Here is an 18,952-nt window from a genome sequence, read left to right as displayed (position 1 = left end):
GTGAAATATCTGATTGGAAAAACAACTGACCTAGGAAATAGATCCAGGACAGATAATCTAAGAATTACTGATCTACCTGAAAGCCATGATGAAAAAAAGAGCCTGGACAGTATCTTCCAAGAAATCATTAAGGAAAATTATTCCAAGGTCCTAGAATCAGAGGGTAAAATTGTCATTGAAAGAGTCCACTGATTACCCCCTGAAAGAGATCCCAAATTGAAAACTCCAAGGAATATTGAAGCCAAGTTCCAGAATTACTAGGTCAAGGAGAAAATATTGCAACAGCCAGAAAGAAACAATTCAAATATTCTCAGAACTACAGTCAGGATCATGCAGGATCTTGTAATTTCTATAATAAAAGAAAGGAGGAACTGGAACATGATATTCTTTCTTTTTCAGGTTTTAAAACTTTTTATTTGTATATTTAAAAAATTGTGCATTCCAATAATTAAAATCATTTGAACAAAAAAAAATGGCACTCTGATTAACTGCATTTTACAGCTTGCCAGGACCTTGGTACAGCTTTGCATTTTACTGTTAACTAGATTTCCACCCGGGTTATTTTCACCAACATGCAAGCTCGTTTTGTAAAAAAAAAATTTTAATGCCACCAGGACCCAAACTAGCCAAGATAGGCAGATCGAAAGAGGCAACCAGCTCATCCTTCATTCAATTCAATATCAGTAGTTCTTTATTCTTTTGATGTTGAAAGGGGCAGCACAGTCATTTACACTTTATCCAACCTCTTTGCAGCTTACAAAGCTAAACAGCTAAAAGAAGTAAAATTAAGAAGGCAATGTTTGTGGAATGTACAGTGCATATTGGCAGGGCAGATTTCATTACGATTCACCCGCTTGCTTCTCCTGTTCAGTTATTTCTTTTGAAGGCAGTGGGTTTTTCTCTTGTGTTTCTGTCTTCTTCAATTTAGACTTATCGAATTTCTGAATCTCAACCATATCTGGTTTGTCAGACATTTTTGCAGATTAAGAAGTGATGGGCAGGGCGCATGAGTAAGTCAGATCTCCAAGGTGGCAGCTCCGAACTATTGGAACATGATATTCTGAAAGGCAAAGGATCTTGGACTACAACCAAGAATCAGCTACCCAGCAAAACTGAGCATAATTTTTCAGGCAGAGATGGACATTCAATGAAATAAGAGAATTCCAGATCTTCCTGATGAAAAGGCCAGAGCTCAATGGAAAATTTGATCTTCAAATACAAAACTCAAGAGACATAAAAAGGTGAACAGGGGGAAAAAACTATGTTATTCAATAAGGGAAATTTGTTTACATCCTTGTATAGGATTATATTGATTTATATATGTTATATATACATATTACATATATCATTCTTGAGAATGGTACAGTTATTATGACAATTGAAAGGGATATAAATATACTGAGGGTGTCAGTATAAAGTAACTGATGTGATGATAAAAAACATAATTAAGGGGTCCAAAGGGATTGTTCTGGGAGAAGAGGTAAGGAGGAGGTAGAAAAAGGTAAATCATGCCACATGAAGAGGCACAAAAACATAGAGGGAAAGAAGGGAGGGAGAAAAGCTTTAGTCTCATAATATTTGGTTCAAGGAGAGAATAACATATTCTGATAAGTATAGAAATCAAATTTGTCCTACAGGCAGTAGGAGGGGAAAGGGGAAAGAAAAGGGGGGTGTGGTGGATAGAAGGGAGGGAAGAAGTAGCAAAGGGAAAAGAGTAAGATAAGGGAAAGGTGTCATTAGGGAGGTACAGCTGAGGAAAATGGTGGTCAAAAGCAAAACTCTTTTGAGGAGTGGAAGGGAGAAGAGAGAAATAAAAACATTAACAGGGAGGGAAATAGGATGGAGAAAAAGACACATATAGTAATCATGACTGTGAATGTGAATGGGATATCTCCCATAAAATGGAGGCAGATAGCAGAATGGATTAAAAACCATAATCCTACAATATGTTGTTTACAGGAAGTGGGGCTGTATGGTCTGGAGAAGACCATGGGAAATGCTGCTTTCCTTTAACCATTTGAAAGGCTGTCATGTATATAAGGGATTAAACTAGTTTTCCTTGGCTCCAGTTGAGAAAATGGGGAGCAATGGAAAGAAAAGTTTCCTAAGAATTAGAGCTATCAAAAAATAACAAATGGTTACTTCAATAGATGATTAGTTACCCATCTTTAGGGTAAAGATGGACTTTAAGGGAAGGTTGGATAATCATTTGCCAAAGATGTAGAGGGGATTTCTATTCATTTATGGATTTGCTGAGAAGTTCTATTCTTCTTATTCATCTTTGTATTTCCCATGCTCCCTAGCATTGAGCCTTGCTCATATTAAATAAATATTTGGCAAATTAATGCAATGAATGAATAGATATGTATCAGTGAAATTCCAAACTATAGGATCAGCATTAACTGGGAAATCTTAAAAATAGCCAAGAAATTTTGACTAATGTTAAATTTGGCAAAGAATTTTTTAAAAGTGGCTCATTTATTACTCAGCTGAAAGATTTCCTTTCCTCAACCAAGTTCAAATTGTTCCAGCCATATCCAAGTTTTTTTACTCCTTCCTCTTCCTTTTCAAACTTTTTGTTGCTTGTTATATTGTCAATCACTTCTGACCTAATTCTTGAAATTCTTTCTCTCTTCCCATTTATTAGTCTCTACTCTGTTTTGCCTTCTCTTGCCTTTCTTGCCCTTACAGAATGTCTCAAATCAGTTTCCCTTCTATCACTTTAAATTCAGCGTGTATAAAATCAGTGTTATTGCGTTTTCTCCTTTCCAGTTTCCATTCTCTAGTCAGCAAAATCAGTCTTCTTTCTACCATTCATGTTACTGTCATCGACACTAACCCATTTTGCCAATCCCCGAATCCCAGATGGAATGACTTACTACCAGCATGAGAAACTTAAAACAGGCTTAAAACCAAAGAGTTGAAAGACATCATAGTATATATAATTGAAAGATAATTGATCTCAGAGCCAGGAGGAGCTCAATAACATACTCTTGGGCCACTCTTTAATATTATAAATGGCATGGAAGTTGCCGATCTGCATAGCTAGATGGAGTTGAATATGCTAATGAACTCTCAGGTTCAATCCTAAAACTAAAAATCATATTGGTTGTGACCAAGGAGTCATAACTATGACTTTTCTCTTTTCTTCATTGCCTAAATACAGTCATCATTAGCAGTATCTCTGTCATCATCACAATATCATACACCTCAACAGATCTGTGATCCTATTTAGGTGTATGCCCTATTGAACCAGGCAGATCACAATCCTAGAACATCTTCTCCGCACATGTAACTGTTTTCTATGTCTTCCCATAGATCCTCCATCAAGGTGTCCCTCCAATATGCTGTGGGTCCTTCTAAATCATTAAAGGTTCACAGTCACCTCTTAGATAAAAAAAATATCTTCAGCAAGGCATATTGAACTCTTTTGCACCCCAATCTGTCCCCACCTACATTTCCAGTGTTGTTTATTATTCTGCTTCTTCATAATCCTCTATTGTAATCAGACTGGAGGTGAGAAGGGAGTAAATTCTAGTTATGGGGGATATCTTGAACAATTACACGTAGAGGTATTTCTCCATATACAATACTCCATTTCCATCGCTTTCCACAAATGATCTGAAATGTCCCTGCTTAGAATCCTTAACTTCCTTCAAAGCAGAGCTTAAATGCAACCTCATACTCACAGCCTTTATTGATTTCCCTGGTGGTTCATAATCTATACTTATTGAAATTATTTTCTTTATACATTATATTTATTTTTCCTTTATTATGTTGTTTCCTTTCTTTAGAATATAAGCACCTCAAGGGTAGAGACTGTATCTTTGGGGGTGGGGAACCTGTAGCCTCCAGGCTACTTGTGGCCCTCTAGGTCCTCAAGTGCCACATTTTGACTGAATCCAACCTTCACAGACCAAATCCCCTTAATGAAAGGATTTTTATCCTGTAAAACTTAGATTCAGTCAAAAAAGCCACACCCAAGGACCTAGAAGGCCACATGTGGCCTTGAGGCCACAGGTTTCCCACCCTTAGATAACTAGTGATAGAACAGTGCCTTGTACATACCATGTACTTAATAAATATTTGTTTAATTTAATTGAAATAAAAAATGAGGTGTAGATTTGGAAGTCATTTGCATAGAAATGGCCATTGAAGTCATGGCAGTAAATAACATCTCAGAGAAGGTGTATAAATGAAGTACATCCTGATATTGAAAAAGCAAAAAGTCTTACATCTACTTCTCCTTTTATAATGCTTTTCATATTTGTCCCTTCTGTTACTTTTCTATTGCCACTATCTTATTCTAAACCTTCATCACAGGATTTCTGCTGTCAAAAAGGTCTTCTTAGCAGAGTGCTAAAAACATAGTATAGACTTAATAAAACACTTTTATAATTTAGCAGTTCTGTGCCATTTTGTTGAATCTTCCAAAACTGAACACTACTCAGAAATACACATACACAACATATATATATTTATACCCATATATACATTACACACATATATGCATATACCTATTATTTATGTGGAGATATGCATATATATATATATACACACACATACATATGTGCACATAGGTGTATCAATTTAGGGTTTTAATCTAATTTAAATAATATGTGGCTATATCTATAGCTATATATAGCATGAGCTCAGAAATACCCTTATTCATGAAATAGTGAGCTTAAAGCAATGAATGAAAGAAATACTTTGTGTTAAAAAGGACTGTTTTATTAGCTAAATTATTTTGCGTGTGCATTTCTTCTCAATAAAAAAGTTTTTTTTAATTTGTTTTTAAATATTGAATTAAGCTTTCCTCTGACTCTTATCATCTATAACAGGCCGATGGGAAGATGATATAGTCTGTTTACAAACAATCTGCTTTTTGCATATTAGCTACAATACACTTGACAACTCATATACTTTTCCTCTCTTTATTTGCTCCATAATTTCCTACCACATTCCAATGTATTCCTCTACTGGTGAAACTGATCACAATGGCACAATGATCACACAATATCCTGACTGGTGAATGCCCACTGTTTTGTCTCAGAAAAAATGCTGGTGGCCTTATTCACACAGCTTCATACTGGCTCCAATTCATCGTGAGGAGACATATTTTTCTCTCTTTCATTTGGTTCATGTATTTAGTTTTTATTGTTTGGGTATCAGGCACATTTAATTACAAGTGATATGGGTTAGGCCCATTGATCCAATTGCTTATTTGTCTGGGTCCCTCTTCATCCTCAACACTTCTCTTGCAGACAATGACCAGCCAAAGGACAGGCATTTGGTATATAGAGAGGATTTTGACTCTGGAGTTGTGTTTAGGTGCACACTTTGAGCCAGGGGGCTAACCATGCAGGAGGCCTGGGGTGTTTTCACTCAGGCACAACCATGAAAGTGTTTTTTTTTTTCCTTGGGTGGAAAATGATGGCTCCAACTCTTCTGAAACATTCCTGCCTGCTTATTCATGGAACCCAAAGAAGGCAACATCCAAAGCCGGCCAGTACGTAGCCTCCAGTTTCCCAGACAGAGGTAGGGTTTGGCAAAGATTTCTCATTGAAAGGAGGGGGCTGCCCAGTGCAGTAGGTGAGAGAAGAGTTGGCCAAAAGGTAGGAAAGAATTGAAACCAGAACCCACACTCTGATGTGCGGGGCCTCCCAGCAAGAAAAAACACACTCACCCAACACCCACATCTTATTTGGGTTGGAATTCTGTCTGCAGTGCCCAGGCAAGTGTTGGAACAGCAGACTGTTCCTTCAATGATGGCCCTTCAGTGTCCAGAGACTCTGGGTAGTGGAAAGTCAGGACAGGAGAAGGGGGATATGGCGGGTCAGGCTGAAGAGATGATGCCAGCAGAACATCAAGGTGCAAGTTTAATTAGGCTATAGGATTATAAACTCTTAGAGGTGAAAGAGACTAGAGATCATATAGTCCTACCTCCTACCTGGGGAGTCGGCAAGGGGATGGGGGGGTGATAACCTCCACAGCATACCTGACAATTCTCACCTCCTTCAAATCTCAGTGCTATACATAGATGAATGTTGGGGGGTGGGAGTGCATGGAATCCCTCTTTGAAGTAATATTTTCTTCCTCTTCTATTCAAGTGGCTAAGTACTCACAGATCTCCAGAAGAACCAGTCCTTGTCTTCTGGAAGCTGATAATGTAAAAAAGACTCAATTCAATATAATTAAATTTTGCCAAGCATTTATGAAGTACTTACTGTATGTAGACAACCATGCACTATGGGAGATACAAGGTTTATCAGGGGTGGAGAACCTGTGGCCTCAAGGCCACATGTGGCCTTCCAGGTCCTTGGGTTCAGTGTTTTGACTGAGTTTAAGTTTTATAGAACAAGTCCTTTTATTAAGGGGATTTGTTCTGTGAAGTTTGGATTCAATCAAGGGACCACACTTGAGGACCTAGAGGGCCACATGTGGCCTCAAGACTGCAGGTTCCCCACCCCTGTTTTAGATCAAAGGATCAATGGATAGATTACAGGTGGTCCTTGAACTTGTATGGGTGGAGGGGGAATTACATTTTTAATTTCCCTAACCTCTACGTGAAATTTAGCATTTCCTTCAATTATGAATTTTAAAAACATTCTTCTGAGAATGGGCCCATAGTACCTACCAGACTGCCAAAACATCCATGTGTCCACTTGTCCATGTGGTATTCATGACACAGAAAAGGGTTAAAGAGTGCTTGATTTAGATAAACCAAAGTCCCTGTTATCATGGAGCTTTCAGTATAGCAGATTCAGTGACATAAGTGCAAAATATACTCATGAAACAAAAAAAGAGGACACCAATATTTCTGGGTGAAATTAAAAGTGAGATAACATCATTAGGGGTATGCATAACTTGGATTACCTATTAGATAGTGAGGTCCTCATTGACCAGAATTATGCACTCATCTTTGTATCCAATGAAATAACCCATGTCAAGTGCTTGACAAACCTTAAGGTGGTACATAAATGCTAGCTATTATTCATATTGTGCAGCTATATGGTACACTGGATAGAGACCTGGGTCTGGAGTCAGGAAGACCTGAGTTCAAATCCAGCCTCAGACACTTGCTAGCTGTGTGACCCTGGGCAAGTCACTTACTCTCTGTCTACCTCAGTTTTCTCAACTGTAAAATGGGGATGGTAATAGTATCTACCTTTCAGGGTTGCTGTGAAGATCAGATTAGATAGTATTTGTAGAATACTTGTCACAGTACCTGGCACGTAAAAGTTGCTTAATAAATGCTTCTTCCCTTCCCCTTTTACCCTTCTGCCATATTCAATAAATATTTTTTTTATAAATTTCTTTATTTATTTTTAGTTTACCACGCACGGTTCTACATAGTTTTGAGTTCCAGTTTTTCTCCCCTCCCTCCCCCCTCCCTCCCCAAGACGGCATGACGTCTCATATAACTGTCATGTATAACTTTGCATTGAATTAATTTATGCACTAGTCAAGTCGTGGAGAAGAATTTTGACCAATGGAATGAATCATGAGAAAGAAGAAACAGAACCATAAAAAAAAACCCAAAAACAAAAACAAAAGAGAAGCAGAAAAGGCCAGCATGTACTGTGCCTCAGTCTGTATTCAAACTTCGCAGTTCTTTGTCTCCATGAAGATAGCGTTCTCCATCGTGAGTCCCCTGGAGTTGTCCTTGCCCCTTAGGTTGCTGAGAAAAGCGCAGTTTGTAAGGGTTGGTCCTCACGGAATCCATATATCTGTGGCTGTGCACAACGTTCTCCTGGCTCTGCTCCGCTCACTCAGCATTATGTCGTGTAGGTTTTTCCAGGTTGTTATGAAGTCTGCATCATCCCCATTTCTTATGGCACAATAGTATTCCATTACCTTCATGTACCACAGTTTGTTCAGCCATTCCCCAATTGATGGGCATCCCTTTGATTTCCAATTCTTGGCTACCACAAAGAGAGCCGCTATAAATATTCTTGTACATATGGGTCCTTTTCCCGCTTGCGTGATTTCTTTGGAATTAGTTGTTCTTTAAATGTTTGATAGAATTCACATGTAAAACCATCTGGCTCTGGAGATTTTTTCCTAGGGAGTTCGTTGATGGCCTGCTCAATTTCTTTTTCTGATATGGGGTCATTAAGAAATTTCACTTCCTTCTCTGTTAGTCTGGGCAGTTTATGTTTTTGTAGATATTCATCCATATCTCTAAGGTTGTCAAATTTATGGGCATACAGTTGGGCAAAATAATTCCTAATTATTGTTTTGATTTCCTCTTCATTAGAGGTGACCTCACCCTTTTCATTTTTTATACTGGTAATTTGATTTTCTTCTTTTTTTTAATCAAATTGGCCAAAGGTTTGTCAATTTTATTGGTTTTTTCATAAAACCAGCTCTTTGTTTTATTTATTAATTCAATAGTTTTCTTGGTTTCAATTTTATTAATCTCTCCTTTGATTTTCAGTATTTCTAATTTGGTATTTAATTGGGGGTTTTCAATTTGCTCTTTTTCTAGCTTTTTCAGTTGTATGCCCAGATCATTGATCTCCTCTTTCCCTATTTTATTCATGTAGGCATTTAGAGATATAAAACTCCCCCTAAGAACTGCTTTTGCTGCATCCCATAAGTTTTGGTATGTTGTTTCATTATTGTCATTCTCTTGAATGAAATTATTAATTGTTTCTCTGATTTGTTCTTTGGCCCACTCACTCTTTAGAATTAAATTATTTAGTTTCCAATTAGTTTTTAGCTTATTTTTCCATGGTACTTTATTAAAAATGATTCTTATTGCATCATGATCTGAAAAGGATGCATTGACTACTTCTGCTTTTCTGCCCTGGATTGTGAGGTTTTTATGCCCTAGTACATGGTCAATTTTTGAGTATGTGCCATGTACTTTTGAGAAGAAAGTATATTCCTTTTTATCCCCATTCAGTTTTCTCCAGAGGTCTATCATATGTGCCTTTTCTAAAATTCTGTTTACCTCCTTAACTTTTTTCTTATTTATTTTGAGGTTAGATTTATCAAGTTCAGAAAGGGGGAGGTTGAGGTCTCCCAATATTATAGTTTTGCTGTCTATTTCTTCCTGTAACTCCCTTAACCTCTCCTCTAAGAATTTGTATGCCTTACCACTTGGTGCATATATGTTAAGCAATGATATTGCTTCATTGTTTATGGTGCCTTTTAGCAGGATATAATGTCCTTCCTTATCTCTTTTAATTAGATCTATCTTTACTTTTGCTTTGTCTGAGATTAGGATTGCTACACCTGCTTTTTTTACTTTAGCTGAGGCACAATATATTTTACTCCAGCCTTTTACCTTAACCCTATGTGTATCCCCCTGTTTCAGATGCGTTTCTTGTAAACAGCATATTGTAGGATTATGGTTTTTAATCCATTCTGCTATCTGCTTCTGTTTTGTGAGAATGTTCATCCCCTGCACGTTCAGGGTTATGATTTCTATCTGTGTCTTTTTCTCCATCCTAATTCCCCCTGTTTATGCTTTTATTTCTCCCTTTCCCCTTCTCCTCCCCAACAAAGTTTTGCTTTTGACCGCCGCTTTCCTCAGTTAACCCTCCCTCTTTATTCCCCTCCCTTATCTAACCATTGCCCACTTGCTACTTCTCCTCTTCCTTCTGCCCTCCCCCCTCCCTTTTTCCCCCCTTTCCCTCCCACTTCCCGTAGGACAAGTTAGATTTCTAAACTTATCAGAGTATGTTATTCCCTTCTTGAACTAGATCAGATGACAGTAAAGCTCAAATACTGCTCTTCTCCCTCCCTTCTTTCCCTCTACTATAATATTTTTTTTGCCACTTCCTTTGGTGTAATTTACCCTTTTCTACTACCTCCTTACCACTTCCCTCATAGCCCTCCCTTTATATCTCTTATTTATATTTTATATCTTTACATCAGTTAATTTATACAGGCATTCACAACCTATGTATATCCCTTTCATTTGTCATAATAGTTGTACCATTCACAAGAATGACTTATATATGTATATGTATATATATATATGTATATATATATATATACACATAAAAAACATACATAAGATGATATAATCCCACTTAAAGATGTAAACAACCTAAGCTTATTGGTTAATGAGGTTTGTGGGGTTTTTCCCCCTGGTTACCTTTTTATGTCTCTCTTGAGTTTTGTATTTGGAGATCAAATTTTCCATTGAGTTCTGGCCTTTTCATCAGGAAGGTCTGGAATTCCCTTATTTCATTGAATGTCCATCGCCTTGCCTGGAAAATTATGCTTAGTTTTGCTGGGTAGTTGATCCTTGGTTGTAGTCCCAGCTCCTTTGCTCTTCGGAATATCATATTCCAATTTCTCCTGTCTTTTAATGTGGAAGCTGAGAGATCCTGCGTGATCCTGACTGTAGTTCCACGATATTTGAATTGCTTCTTTTTGGCTGCTTGCAGTATTTTCTCCTTGAGTTTATAGCTCTGAAATTTGGTTATAATATTTCTTGGTGTTTTCAATTTGGGATCTCTTTCAGGGGATGATCGGTGAATTCTTTCAATGACTATTTTGCCCTCTGGTCCTAGGACCTCTGGGCAGTTGTCTTTGATAATTTCTTCGAAGATACTGTCAAGGCTCCTTTTTTCATCGTGGATTTCTGGTAGACCAATAACTCTCAAATTGTCTCTCCTGGATCTATTTTCCAGGTCAGTTGTTTTGCCAATCAGATATTTCACATTTTTTTCTATTTTTTCATTCTTCACGTTTTGTTTTATTACTTCTTGATGCCTCATAGATTCATTAGCTTCCACTTGCTCAAGTCTAATTTTAAATGAGTTAGTGTTTACATTTTGCTTTTGAGCCTCCATTTTCAATTGGTTGATTTCACCTCTCAGGGTGTCCTTTTCTCTCTCTAGATTCTGAATCTCCGTAGCCATTTCGCCAATCTTATTCTTTACGGACTTTTCCATTTTTTCTTTTACCTCCCTAATTTGGTTTTTAAAATCCTCCTTTAGCTCTTCCAGCAGTGCTTTTTGGGCTGGAGACCAGTTCATATTAGCTTTTGAGGTATCTGATGTATCTACCGTGTCAATGCCGTCCACCTCCATATCGATATTTTGATCCTGCCTGTCTCCATAAAAAGAATCTATTGTCCTCGGTTTTTTTGTATTCTTCTTCATGTTTGTTGTTTTCCCTTTTCCTGGCATTACAACGAATTTCTATCTTTGGGCTCTCTGTCCCAGCTTTCTTATTCTGGGGGTTGTGAGTCTAGAATTAAAACCTTCAGTTTCCTGAGGTGTGGGGGAGGGGTCTGGCTCCCTGGCGTCTCACTCCCTGTGGGTGCTCTCCAGCACTTACTTTTCAGCAATGGTCTCAGCTGTTTGTTGTTTGAGCTGATGTCTGGCACTTCCCCTGGGGTTATGTCTGGGCTCCTGGCGTTGACCCCTGCTTCTAGTATTTGTCCTGTGAGGCCCCACTACTCTCTCCTCTGTTTCAGTTTTTTTTTTTTTTTCCCGAGGAATTCTCTGGGTGAGGGGGGGAGGGATTAGAGCCTTTTACCCGGCCATTGAGTCTTCCGGAAGTTCAAGAAGCCGAGTTCCTGGGTTTTGCAAGCGTCAGAAGTGGGTGTTTTCACGGCCGGTGGCGTTGCGCTGCCTCTCGTCGCTCCCACAGACTGCCGTCCTGTGTTGGGAGTCCTGAGGATCTCTGCCGGTTTTGGGCACCCAGCTTTCTCCCAGCCCGTCTCCCACGTGGATTTCTCGGCCAGCCGCTTCTGCCTTGGTCTGGAGCTGCTCTGCACCGAGCACTCTCCGAGCCTGCAGGTTCGTTCCTCTGGCCTTTCAGACTCTCCCGGCTCGGGCGGTTTCTGACTCTCTCAAATCTGCTCAAATTCACTTTTTTATAGGAATCTGACAGACCTTGTGAGAGAGCTCCGGTAAGACGCTGCCTTCATGCGGCCATCTTGGCTCCGCCCCCCTTCAATAAATATTTTTGGAAGAAATAGAGAAAGGGAGAAAGGAAGAGAGGAAGGAAGGAAGAAAATATATAATAAAAATATTAAGATAAAGCAGTTGAGGAAAAATGTCTGATTATTTTAACAATTTCTAGATTTTTAGAAATGAAAGAAAGTATAAACATGGATCAATAAGCAAAAGAAACATTATCTTTAGGGAGAAGGGCAGAGTTCTAGGTTCTAAACTCGTTTTTGTGACTAACTCACTATATACCCTTGGGGAATAACAGTCATAGAATTTTAGACCTGAAATTGACTCGAGAGCATATCCAGACCCGCCTCTTCCTTGCATCTTCTTTTTACAGGCACTCAAATGGGGATAAATATGTTTTCACAAACAATTTCACAAGATTTATGCCATAAGGATTAACTGAGATATAATGTTAAAGTCCTTAAAAAATATAAAGCCCTACTTATATCTGGGTGTTTATTATTATTATTAATAGCATTAATGATGATAATAATTAGTGTAGTAGTCATAGTTGCTATAATAGTCGTCATTGCAAGCATTTATATGGCACTTTAAGGTTTGCAAATATTTGCGAATATTTTTGCAAATATGTTATCATTTGATCCTTTCAACAACCTAGAGGGAAAGGTACGATCTCCATTTTTGCAGATGAGGAAACAGAGGCAAACAGAGGGTTAAATGACTTGCCCAAGGTCTCATAGCTAATAAGTTCTTAAAGAAGAATTTGAACTCAGGTTTTCCTGACTCCAAGTCACACTATCTATGCACTATGTCACGTGGCTGGTATTTATGGAGAATATTTTCAAAGACTGAGCAATGACATTTCAAAGGATTCTTTTTCTTTTCTTTCTTTTTTTTTTAACATAAAGGAACATTGTGGTTCTCCTCTCCCCCAAATATATATAAATGTCTTGTTGGTACCAACAAGTACAAAGACATAGATTTAGAGGTGAAAGGGACCTTCAAGGTCATCTAGCATATTCTAATGAAAAGTCAGGGCACATTTTTCAGAAATCGTACTTAGCAGGGGCAGTAATTGATTGAGCTTTGGATAGTTCACTAAATGACAATTCCTCTCTGCCCAGGAGGAGGAGCCTATACTCATTGGGTTACAAATCCTCCCTCAGGAATGTTGTGTACTACTCTGGTCAGTTACTGTCAAGAAGCAGAAATGAGAGGGCAAAAAAATCACTTTATCTCAGAGATAAATACAAATCATTCTTCTCTATGAGCTGCATATTTCACAGAATCTCAGCCTTGGAATGGGACATTAGAGGTCTTGTAGTCTAGTGTGCACCTAACCAAGAATGCTTTCTATAATACTGCCAACATGTAAGTGGTCATCCAGGTTGAAGACATCCAATGATGGGGGAACTCATTACCCCTTAAGGTAGACCATTTCTTCAGAGTGGTATATAATCTGTTTACTAGCCTTTCAGGACACTCTTCAACCTCTTGTGGATAAGCTCCAGTTTGTCAATATCTTTGCTAAAATGTAGTGCCCAGAACTGAAAATAATGATACCCACATATGGTCTAATTTTGAATACAGTGGGATTCTGACCTCTCTCATTCTAGACACTATGCTTCTCTATTAATGCAGACTGTATTAGAATATTTAAAAAATTATTGACAAAGGCATTAATTTTATTTGTGACCCAGATAGATAGATGGATAATAGGTAGATAAATAGATAGATAGTTAGCAAACAAGCATTTATTCATTCATTCAAAAACATTTATTTAAGTGCCCACTATGTGCCTGGCACCATAGGACACCATAATAAGCACTAGTGATAAAGAGAAAGGCAAAAACACAGTTCTGCCCTAAAGGAGCTCACATTTGAAAGGGGGGAACAACGTGCATATAATTGTATCCCTACAAGATAAATATGGAGTAGATGAAAGGTAAAATGGGAGGGGAAGGCATTAGCAGCTGAAAGGAAGGAGGAAAGAGAGCGTTATTGGGGATGCCTCCTAAAGATGGCCAGAGTGGTATGAAGATGGCTGGGAAGTGATAGGGTTAGGAGGCATTCCAGCTTCCCCTGGATTTAGCCACAGATCCTCAAAGTAACTTTTGTGAGTATCAGTTCTCTGAAGTGAGAGGGAATCCATTTTTTCCCATTGTCCAAAGGAAGGTGGAAGGCAAAGCAATGAATTTCATGAATTCCCCCCAAAGAATGAGTGAGTAACTGACTTTGCAAACTGCTTTATAAACCACACAAAAGTGAGCTATTCTTATTCTTATTATGGGTTGGTTAATTAGTTCAATTTAATTCTGAAAGAATACAAAACATAGCTGTCCATGCCTTAAATACTGACTCTAGAGGGTTTATCAAAACAGACTACCAATGGTTTGAATAAAGAAATTGCAAGACAGTCTTGCATCAATTAACTCCCTGTGCACTCAGCTCTCAAATGTGTTTTCTAGTAAGTGGGAGACGGAGTAGTCTACGTGGTGAGTCAAGTTAACAAGTATTTATTAAGCATCCGCTATGTACCAGGCACTGTGCTTAGTCCTGTCTAGCATTACAAGGTAGGTCCAAGCAGCAGCACTATTTTATACTCTATGGAACAAAGGCAGATAGTTGTTTTCCAATGCACCAATAGACCTCAAATATCTATTAATATTCTATGGAGAAGGAAATAGCAAACCACATCAGTATCTCTGCCAAAAATGGGGTCACAAAGAGTCAGACATGACTGAAAATGACCGAGCAACAACAAAATCTATTAAACACACTAAATATTAAGAAGCCAGATAAGGATGTACATAGGGGTTGATAGAGTTCTTTGTGTATATAAAGGGGAGGTAGTTAGGGGTGGTGCATTCAAGGATTTATTAGTCATTCTAAACATTGTGGTCTCCATGTTCCCTCTTTCTTATGAGAAAGGATAGACAGTCTGGCCAAATTGTATCCTTGTGATTCTAGGGCATGAGATTTCACAAACCTGTGTCGTTTAATAGCATCAGAGTGTGATTGATCGAAGGGACCTCAGAGATCATCAAGCCCAACCCTTTCATTTTACAGATAAGTCAGCTGAGGCCCAGGGAGGCTAAGTGATTTGTCTAGCATCACAAAAGTAGCAAGTGGTAGAAGGAGGATCTGAACCTGGGACTTCTGTAACTTTTTTTGCACTGAACTGTCATCCTGATTTCCTGAGGGTAAGGACTCTGCGTTATTTTGTAGAGTTCCACTTATTTATCAGTTATTTTGTTGATAATGGCAACTTGAGAAAAGTGTTTTACAGGAAGTCCAATACAAGCACCAATCTAGCTATTTAATGATAGAGCCCTTCTCTCTTCTCAAAGCATTCCTGTTAGCAATAGATATGTAAGAACACACAAAGCACAGGACCTGGAACTCCATCATGATTGTACCTCCTCTGGAACTAGACTGAAAGGTGCACAAACAAACCCTTCACTCTACCTCACCCCATCCCATCTCCATCACACAGAAGAGAATGTGAATCCTAACCTGCATGCTAACTTTTTTCACTTTCCTTTTCTTTTTTTTTGGTCTGTATTTTCTTTCTTGACATTACTAATATAGAAATATGCTTTGCATGATTTCACATGTATAATAGATATCATTTAGTTTGCCTTCTCATTGAGGGAGGAGTGGAGGAAGAGAATTTGGAATTCAAAATTTAAAAATTTAAATTCAAAATTTAAAAAGTCTAAAAAAGAATACTAAAGGTTTTAACATGTAATTGGAAAAAATATAATATTTGAAAAAATATTTTTAGTTTCTGTGATATGATTTTTTTTCTGTCTTTTATCACCTTGGGGTATATACCTAGCAGTGAGGTCTGTGGATTAAAGATTGTGGATGTTTTAACCATTTTGCATAAATCCAAATTACTTTCTAGAATAATTAGACCAATCTACCAACAGTGTATTAGTATATTTGCATTTCTACAACTCTAATGAATAATATTAATTTTGGTACTCTTAGTAGAAACAAAATTAGAAGAAAGGAGCTATAGTTAAATGGAAAGATGCCTCTGAGATACTCCTTCTAAGAGCAATTTAAGGACTTTTTGGCATTGCTTTTATCATATGTTTAAAGATAAAATGAAACATCATTGCATGGGATATTTGGTCAAGTAGCATTACGTTATTCATATTCTTTTTTTTAAAAAATCACAAAAATAATTACACTTTATGCACCAATATCTATTACAGAAGATGAAGAGGAAGAGAAACTCAGTAAGACCCTTCAAATTAATCCACATACAATGTGACCTCAATACAAAGGTGGGGATAGGTGAAGCTACTGAGCAATTTACTGGAAAATAGATCAGGAATAAGGAATGAGGAGACCAAAGGCTTGTAGATGACACAGAAACTGCACATCTCTACATCATGAATAGGTTCTCTTTGAGAAAAGTATTGGTAGGTGCTGGACATGGTGAATACTGAATAATGTCACAAAAATGAAGTTGGTTACATTTTAACAGACAGGAAATTACTTGCTATTTATGTGGGAGTAATTCATGAATCAGCTGTCTGTGTATAGTCAGACCACTGACTCATTAGAACAGAGATCAAAATTACTTCGAAGTGAGAAAAAAGAATAAAAATGAGGAAAATATATCATATGCAGCTGAAACAACTCAATGTTGACCTATTGAAATAAGTTATTGATCATGAAAAAATGGGTAATAACTAGAAGAAAGGACAACAAACCTCACTATAACAATTTCATACAGAAATTTAATTGACATAAATTAACTGTCATAACAAGACAACCAAAAAAGCCTTAAAAATCCCTTAGCAAATACTTGTTGTACATGTCAAGTGTAGGCAGATGGATCTGTGAATTGGCCCAAGCATTCTAAAAAGCTAGATTTTGGGGAGAAACAGATTTCAAAGGGTTTAGAGGAGAGAGAGGTATGATATCATGGAACAAGAAGCTTCAGGAGAAGTTAGCCCAAGATGTATAGGAAGTGCTTAAGAATGCAATGCTGAGAGGGGGCAGAGCCAAGATGGAAGAGTGAAAGGAGCTTGAGCTCTCTATCAAACCCCTCCAAATACCTGTAAAAATTACTCTAAACAAATTCTAGAGGAGTAGAACCCACAAAATAACAGAATGAAACAAATTTCCAGCCCAAGAAAACCTAGAAAGTGGACAGGAAAGGTCTGTTGCACCAGTTTAAGAGAAGAGAGCAGTCCAGCGTGGGTCACATCAGCACAGATAGGGCAGGAGCAGGCCTCAGGCGACTGAATCACTGGCTGCTGCAGTGGTTTCCAGAATTCTCAACCCACAAACACCAAAGACATCTTAGCAAATCAGTAGGAAAGTTCTGTTGGACCTGGGTGAGAGAGTAGTATGATCTGGCCCCAGGCCTAGGGCAGCAGCTGTGTCAGTGGTAGTGGAGGCAGCAGCTGCTGCTTCCAGAGCTCTTGGCTCACAGGCAATGGGGAAATTGAGTGGATGATCAGAGGTGGATTGCAGGGAATCTCTTTGCTGGAGCTGAGGCAGGATTCTCTTGCTTTGCTGTACTCGGATCTGGGTTGCAGTACTGAGTGGTGGTCCTGGGGTTTAGAGGAGTGCCAGCACAGCAGAGCTTGTGGCAACAGCAGAGAGAGAATTTTCCTCACAGTTCCAAAGCTGAAAAGAGTGCTTGTGGTAGCTCACAGAGCAGAGCACAGGCCAGGAGAGGAGAAAACACCTCTCTTTTGATCATAACACCTTGGAAGAACTGAAAATTTACAGGTCCCTAGAAGTATCCCTGAAAACAGTTGCACAAAACCCTTGAAGCTTGGGATAGTACACCCTCCACACTGTAAGAAGAGCCCTACCTTAATAAAGAACTAAAAAGTCAAGTAATTGGCTGGGAAAATGAGCAAACAGTGGAAAAAATTAGACTATAAAATCATACTTTGGTGACAAGGAAGATCAAAACATACAACCAAAAGAAAACAACAAAGTGAAAGCTCCTACATCCAAAACCTCCAAGAAAAATATGAATTGGCCTCAGGCTATGGAAGAGCTCAAAAAGGATTTTGAAAATCAAGTAAGAGAAGTAGAGGAAAAATTGGGAAGAGAAATGAGAGTGAATGAACAATGAGTCAACAGTTTGCTAAAGGAGATTCCCCCAAAATGCTGAAAAAAGTAACACCTTCAAAAGAGACTAGACCAAATGCCAATAGGGGTCAAAAAAGCCGATGAGGAAAAGAATGCCTTAAAAAGCAGAATTGACCAAATGGAAAAGGAGGTCTGAAAGCTCACTGAAGAAATTATTTCTTAAAAATTAGAATGGAGCAAATGGAAAATAACGACTCTATGAGAAATCAATAAATTATAAAACAAAACCAAAAGAATGAAAAAAATAGAAGACAATGTGAAATATCTCGTTGGAAAAATAAATGACCTGTAAAATAGATCCAGGAGAGAGAATTTAAAAATTGTTGAACTACCTGAAAGCCATGATAAAAAAGAGCCTAGATATCATCTTTCAAGAAATTATCAAGGAAAACTGCCCTGATATTCTAGAACCAGAGGATAAAGTAGAAATTGAAAGAATCCACCGATCACCTCCTGAAAAAGATTCCAAAAAGAAAACTCCTAGGAATATTGTCACCAAATTCCAGAGTTCCCAGGTCAAGGAGAAAATACTGCAAGCAGCCAGAAAGAAACAATTTGAGTATTGTGGAAACATAATCAGAATAATACAAGATCTAGCAGCTTCTACATTGAGGGACCAAAGGGCTTGGAATATGATATTCTGGAGGTCAAAGGAGCTAGAATTAAAACCAAGAATCATCTACCCAGAAAAACTGAGTATAATGCTCCAAGGCAAAATAGGAATTTTCAATAAAATAGAGGACTTTCAAACTTTCCCAGTGAAAAGACCAGAGCTGAATAGAAAATTTGACTTACAAATACAAGAATCAAGAGCAGCATGAAAAGGTAAACAAGTAAGAGAAATCATAAGAGACTTACTAAACTGCCCTGATATTCTAGAACCAGAGGGTAAAATAGAAATTGAAAGAATCCACCGATCACCTCCTGAA

At 38.1% G+C, this 18,952-nt stretch overlaps 1 protein-coding gene across 1 annotated transcript; it reads right to left on the bottom strand.

Moving 5' to 3' along the window:
• Nucleotides 1-758: 758 nt before the first annotated feature.
• On the bottom strand, nucleotides 759-993 carry LOC118848664 (thymosin beta-4-like). Its single transcript, XM_036757662.1, has one exon. It carries the CDS (start codon nucleotides 972-974, stop codon nucleotides 840-842), a length of 135 nt encoding a protein of 44 aa, XP_036613557.1. The 5' UTR covers nucleotides 975-993; the 3' UTR covers nucleotides 759-839.
• Between the last annotated feature and the right edge of the window lie 17,959 nt (nucleotides 994-18,952).

Source organism: Trichosurus vulpecula, chromosome 4, assembly GCF_011100635.1.
Source record: "Trichosurus vulpecula isolate mTriVul1 chromosome 4, mTriVul1.pri, whole genome shotgun sequence".
In the NCBI taxonomy this organism is placed as follows: domain Eukaryota; kingdom Metazoa; phylum Chordata; class Mammalia; order Diprotodontia; family Phalangeridae; genus Trichosurus; species Trichosurus vulpecula.
This window is presented reverse-complemented; position numbering and strand designations above follow the sequence as displayed.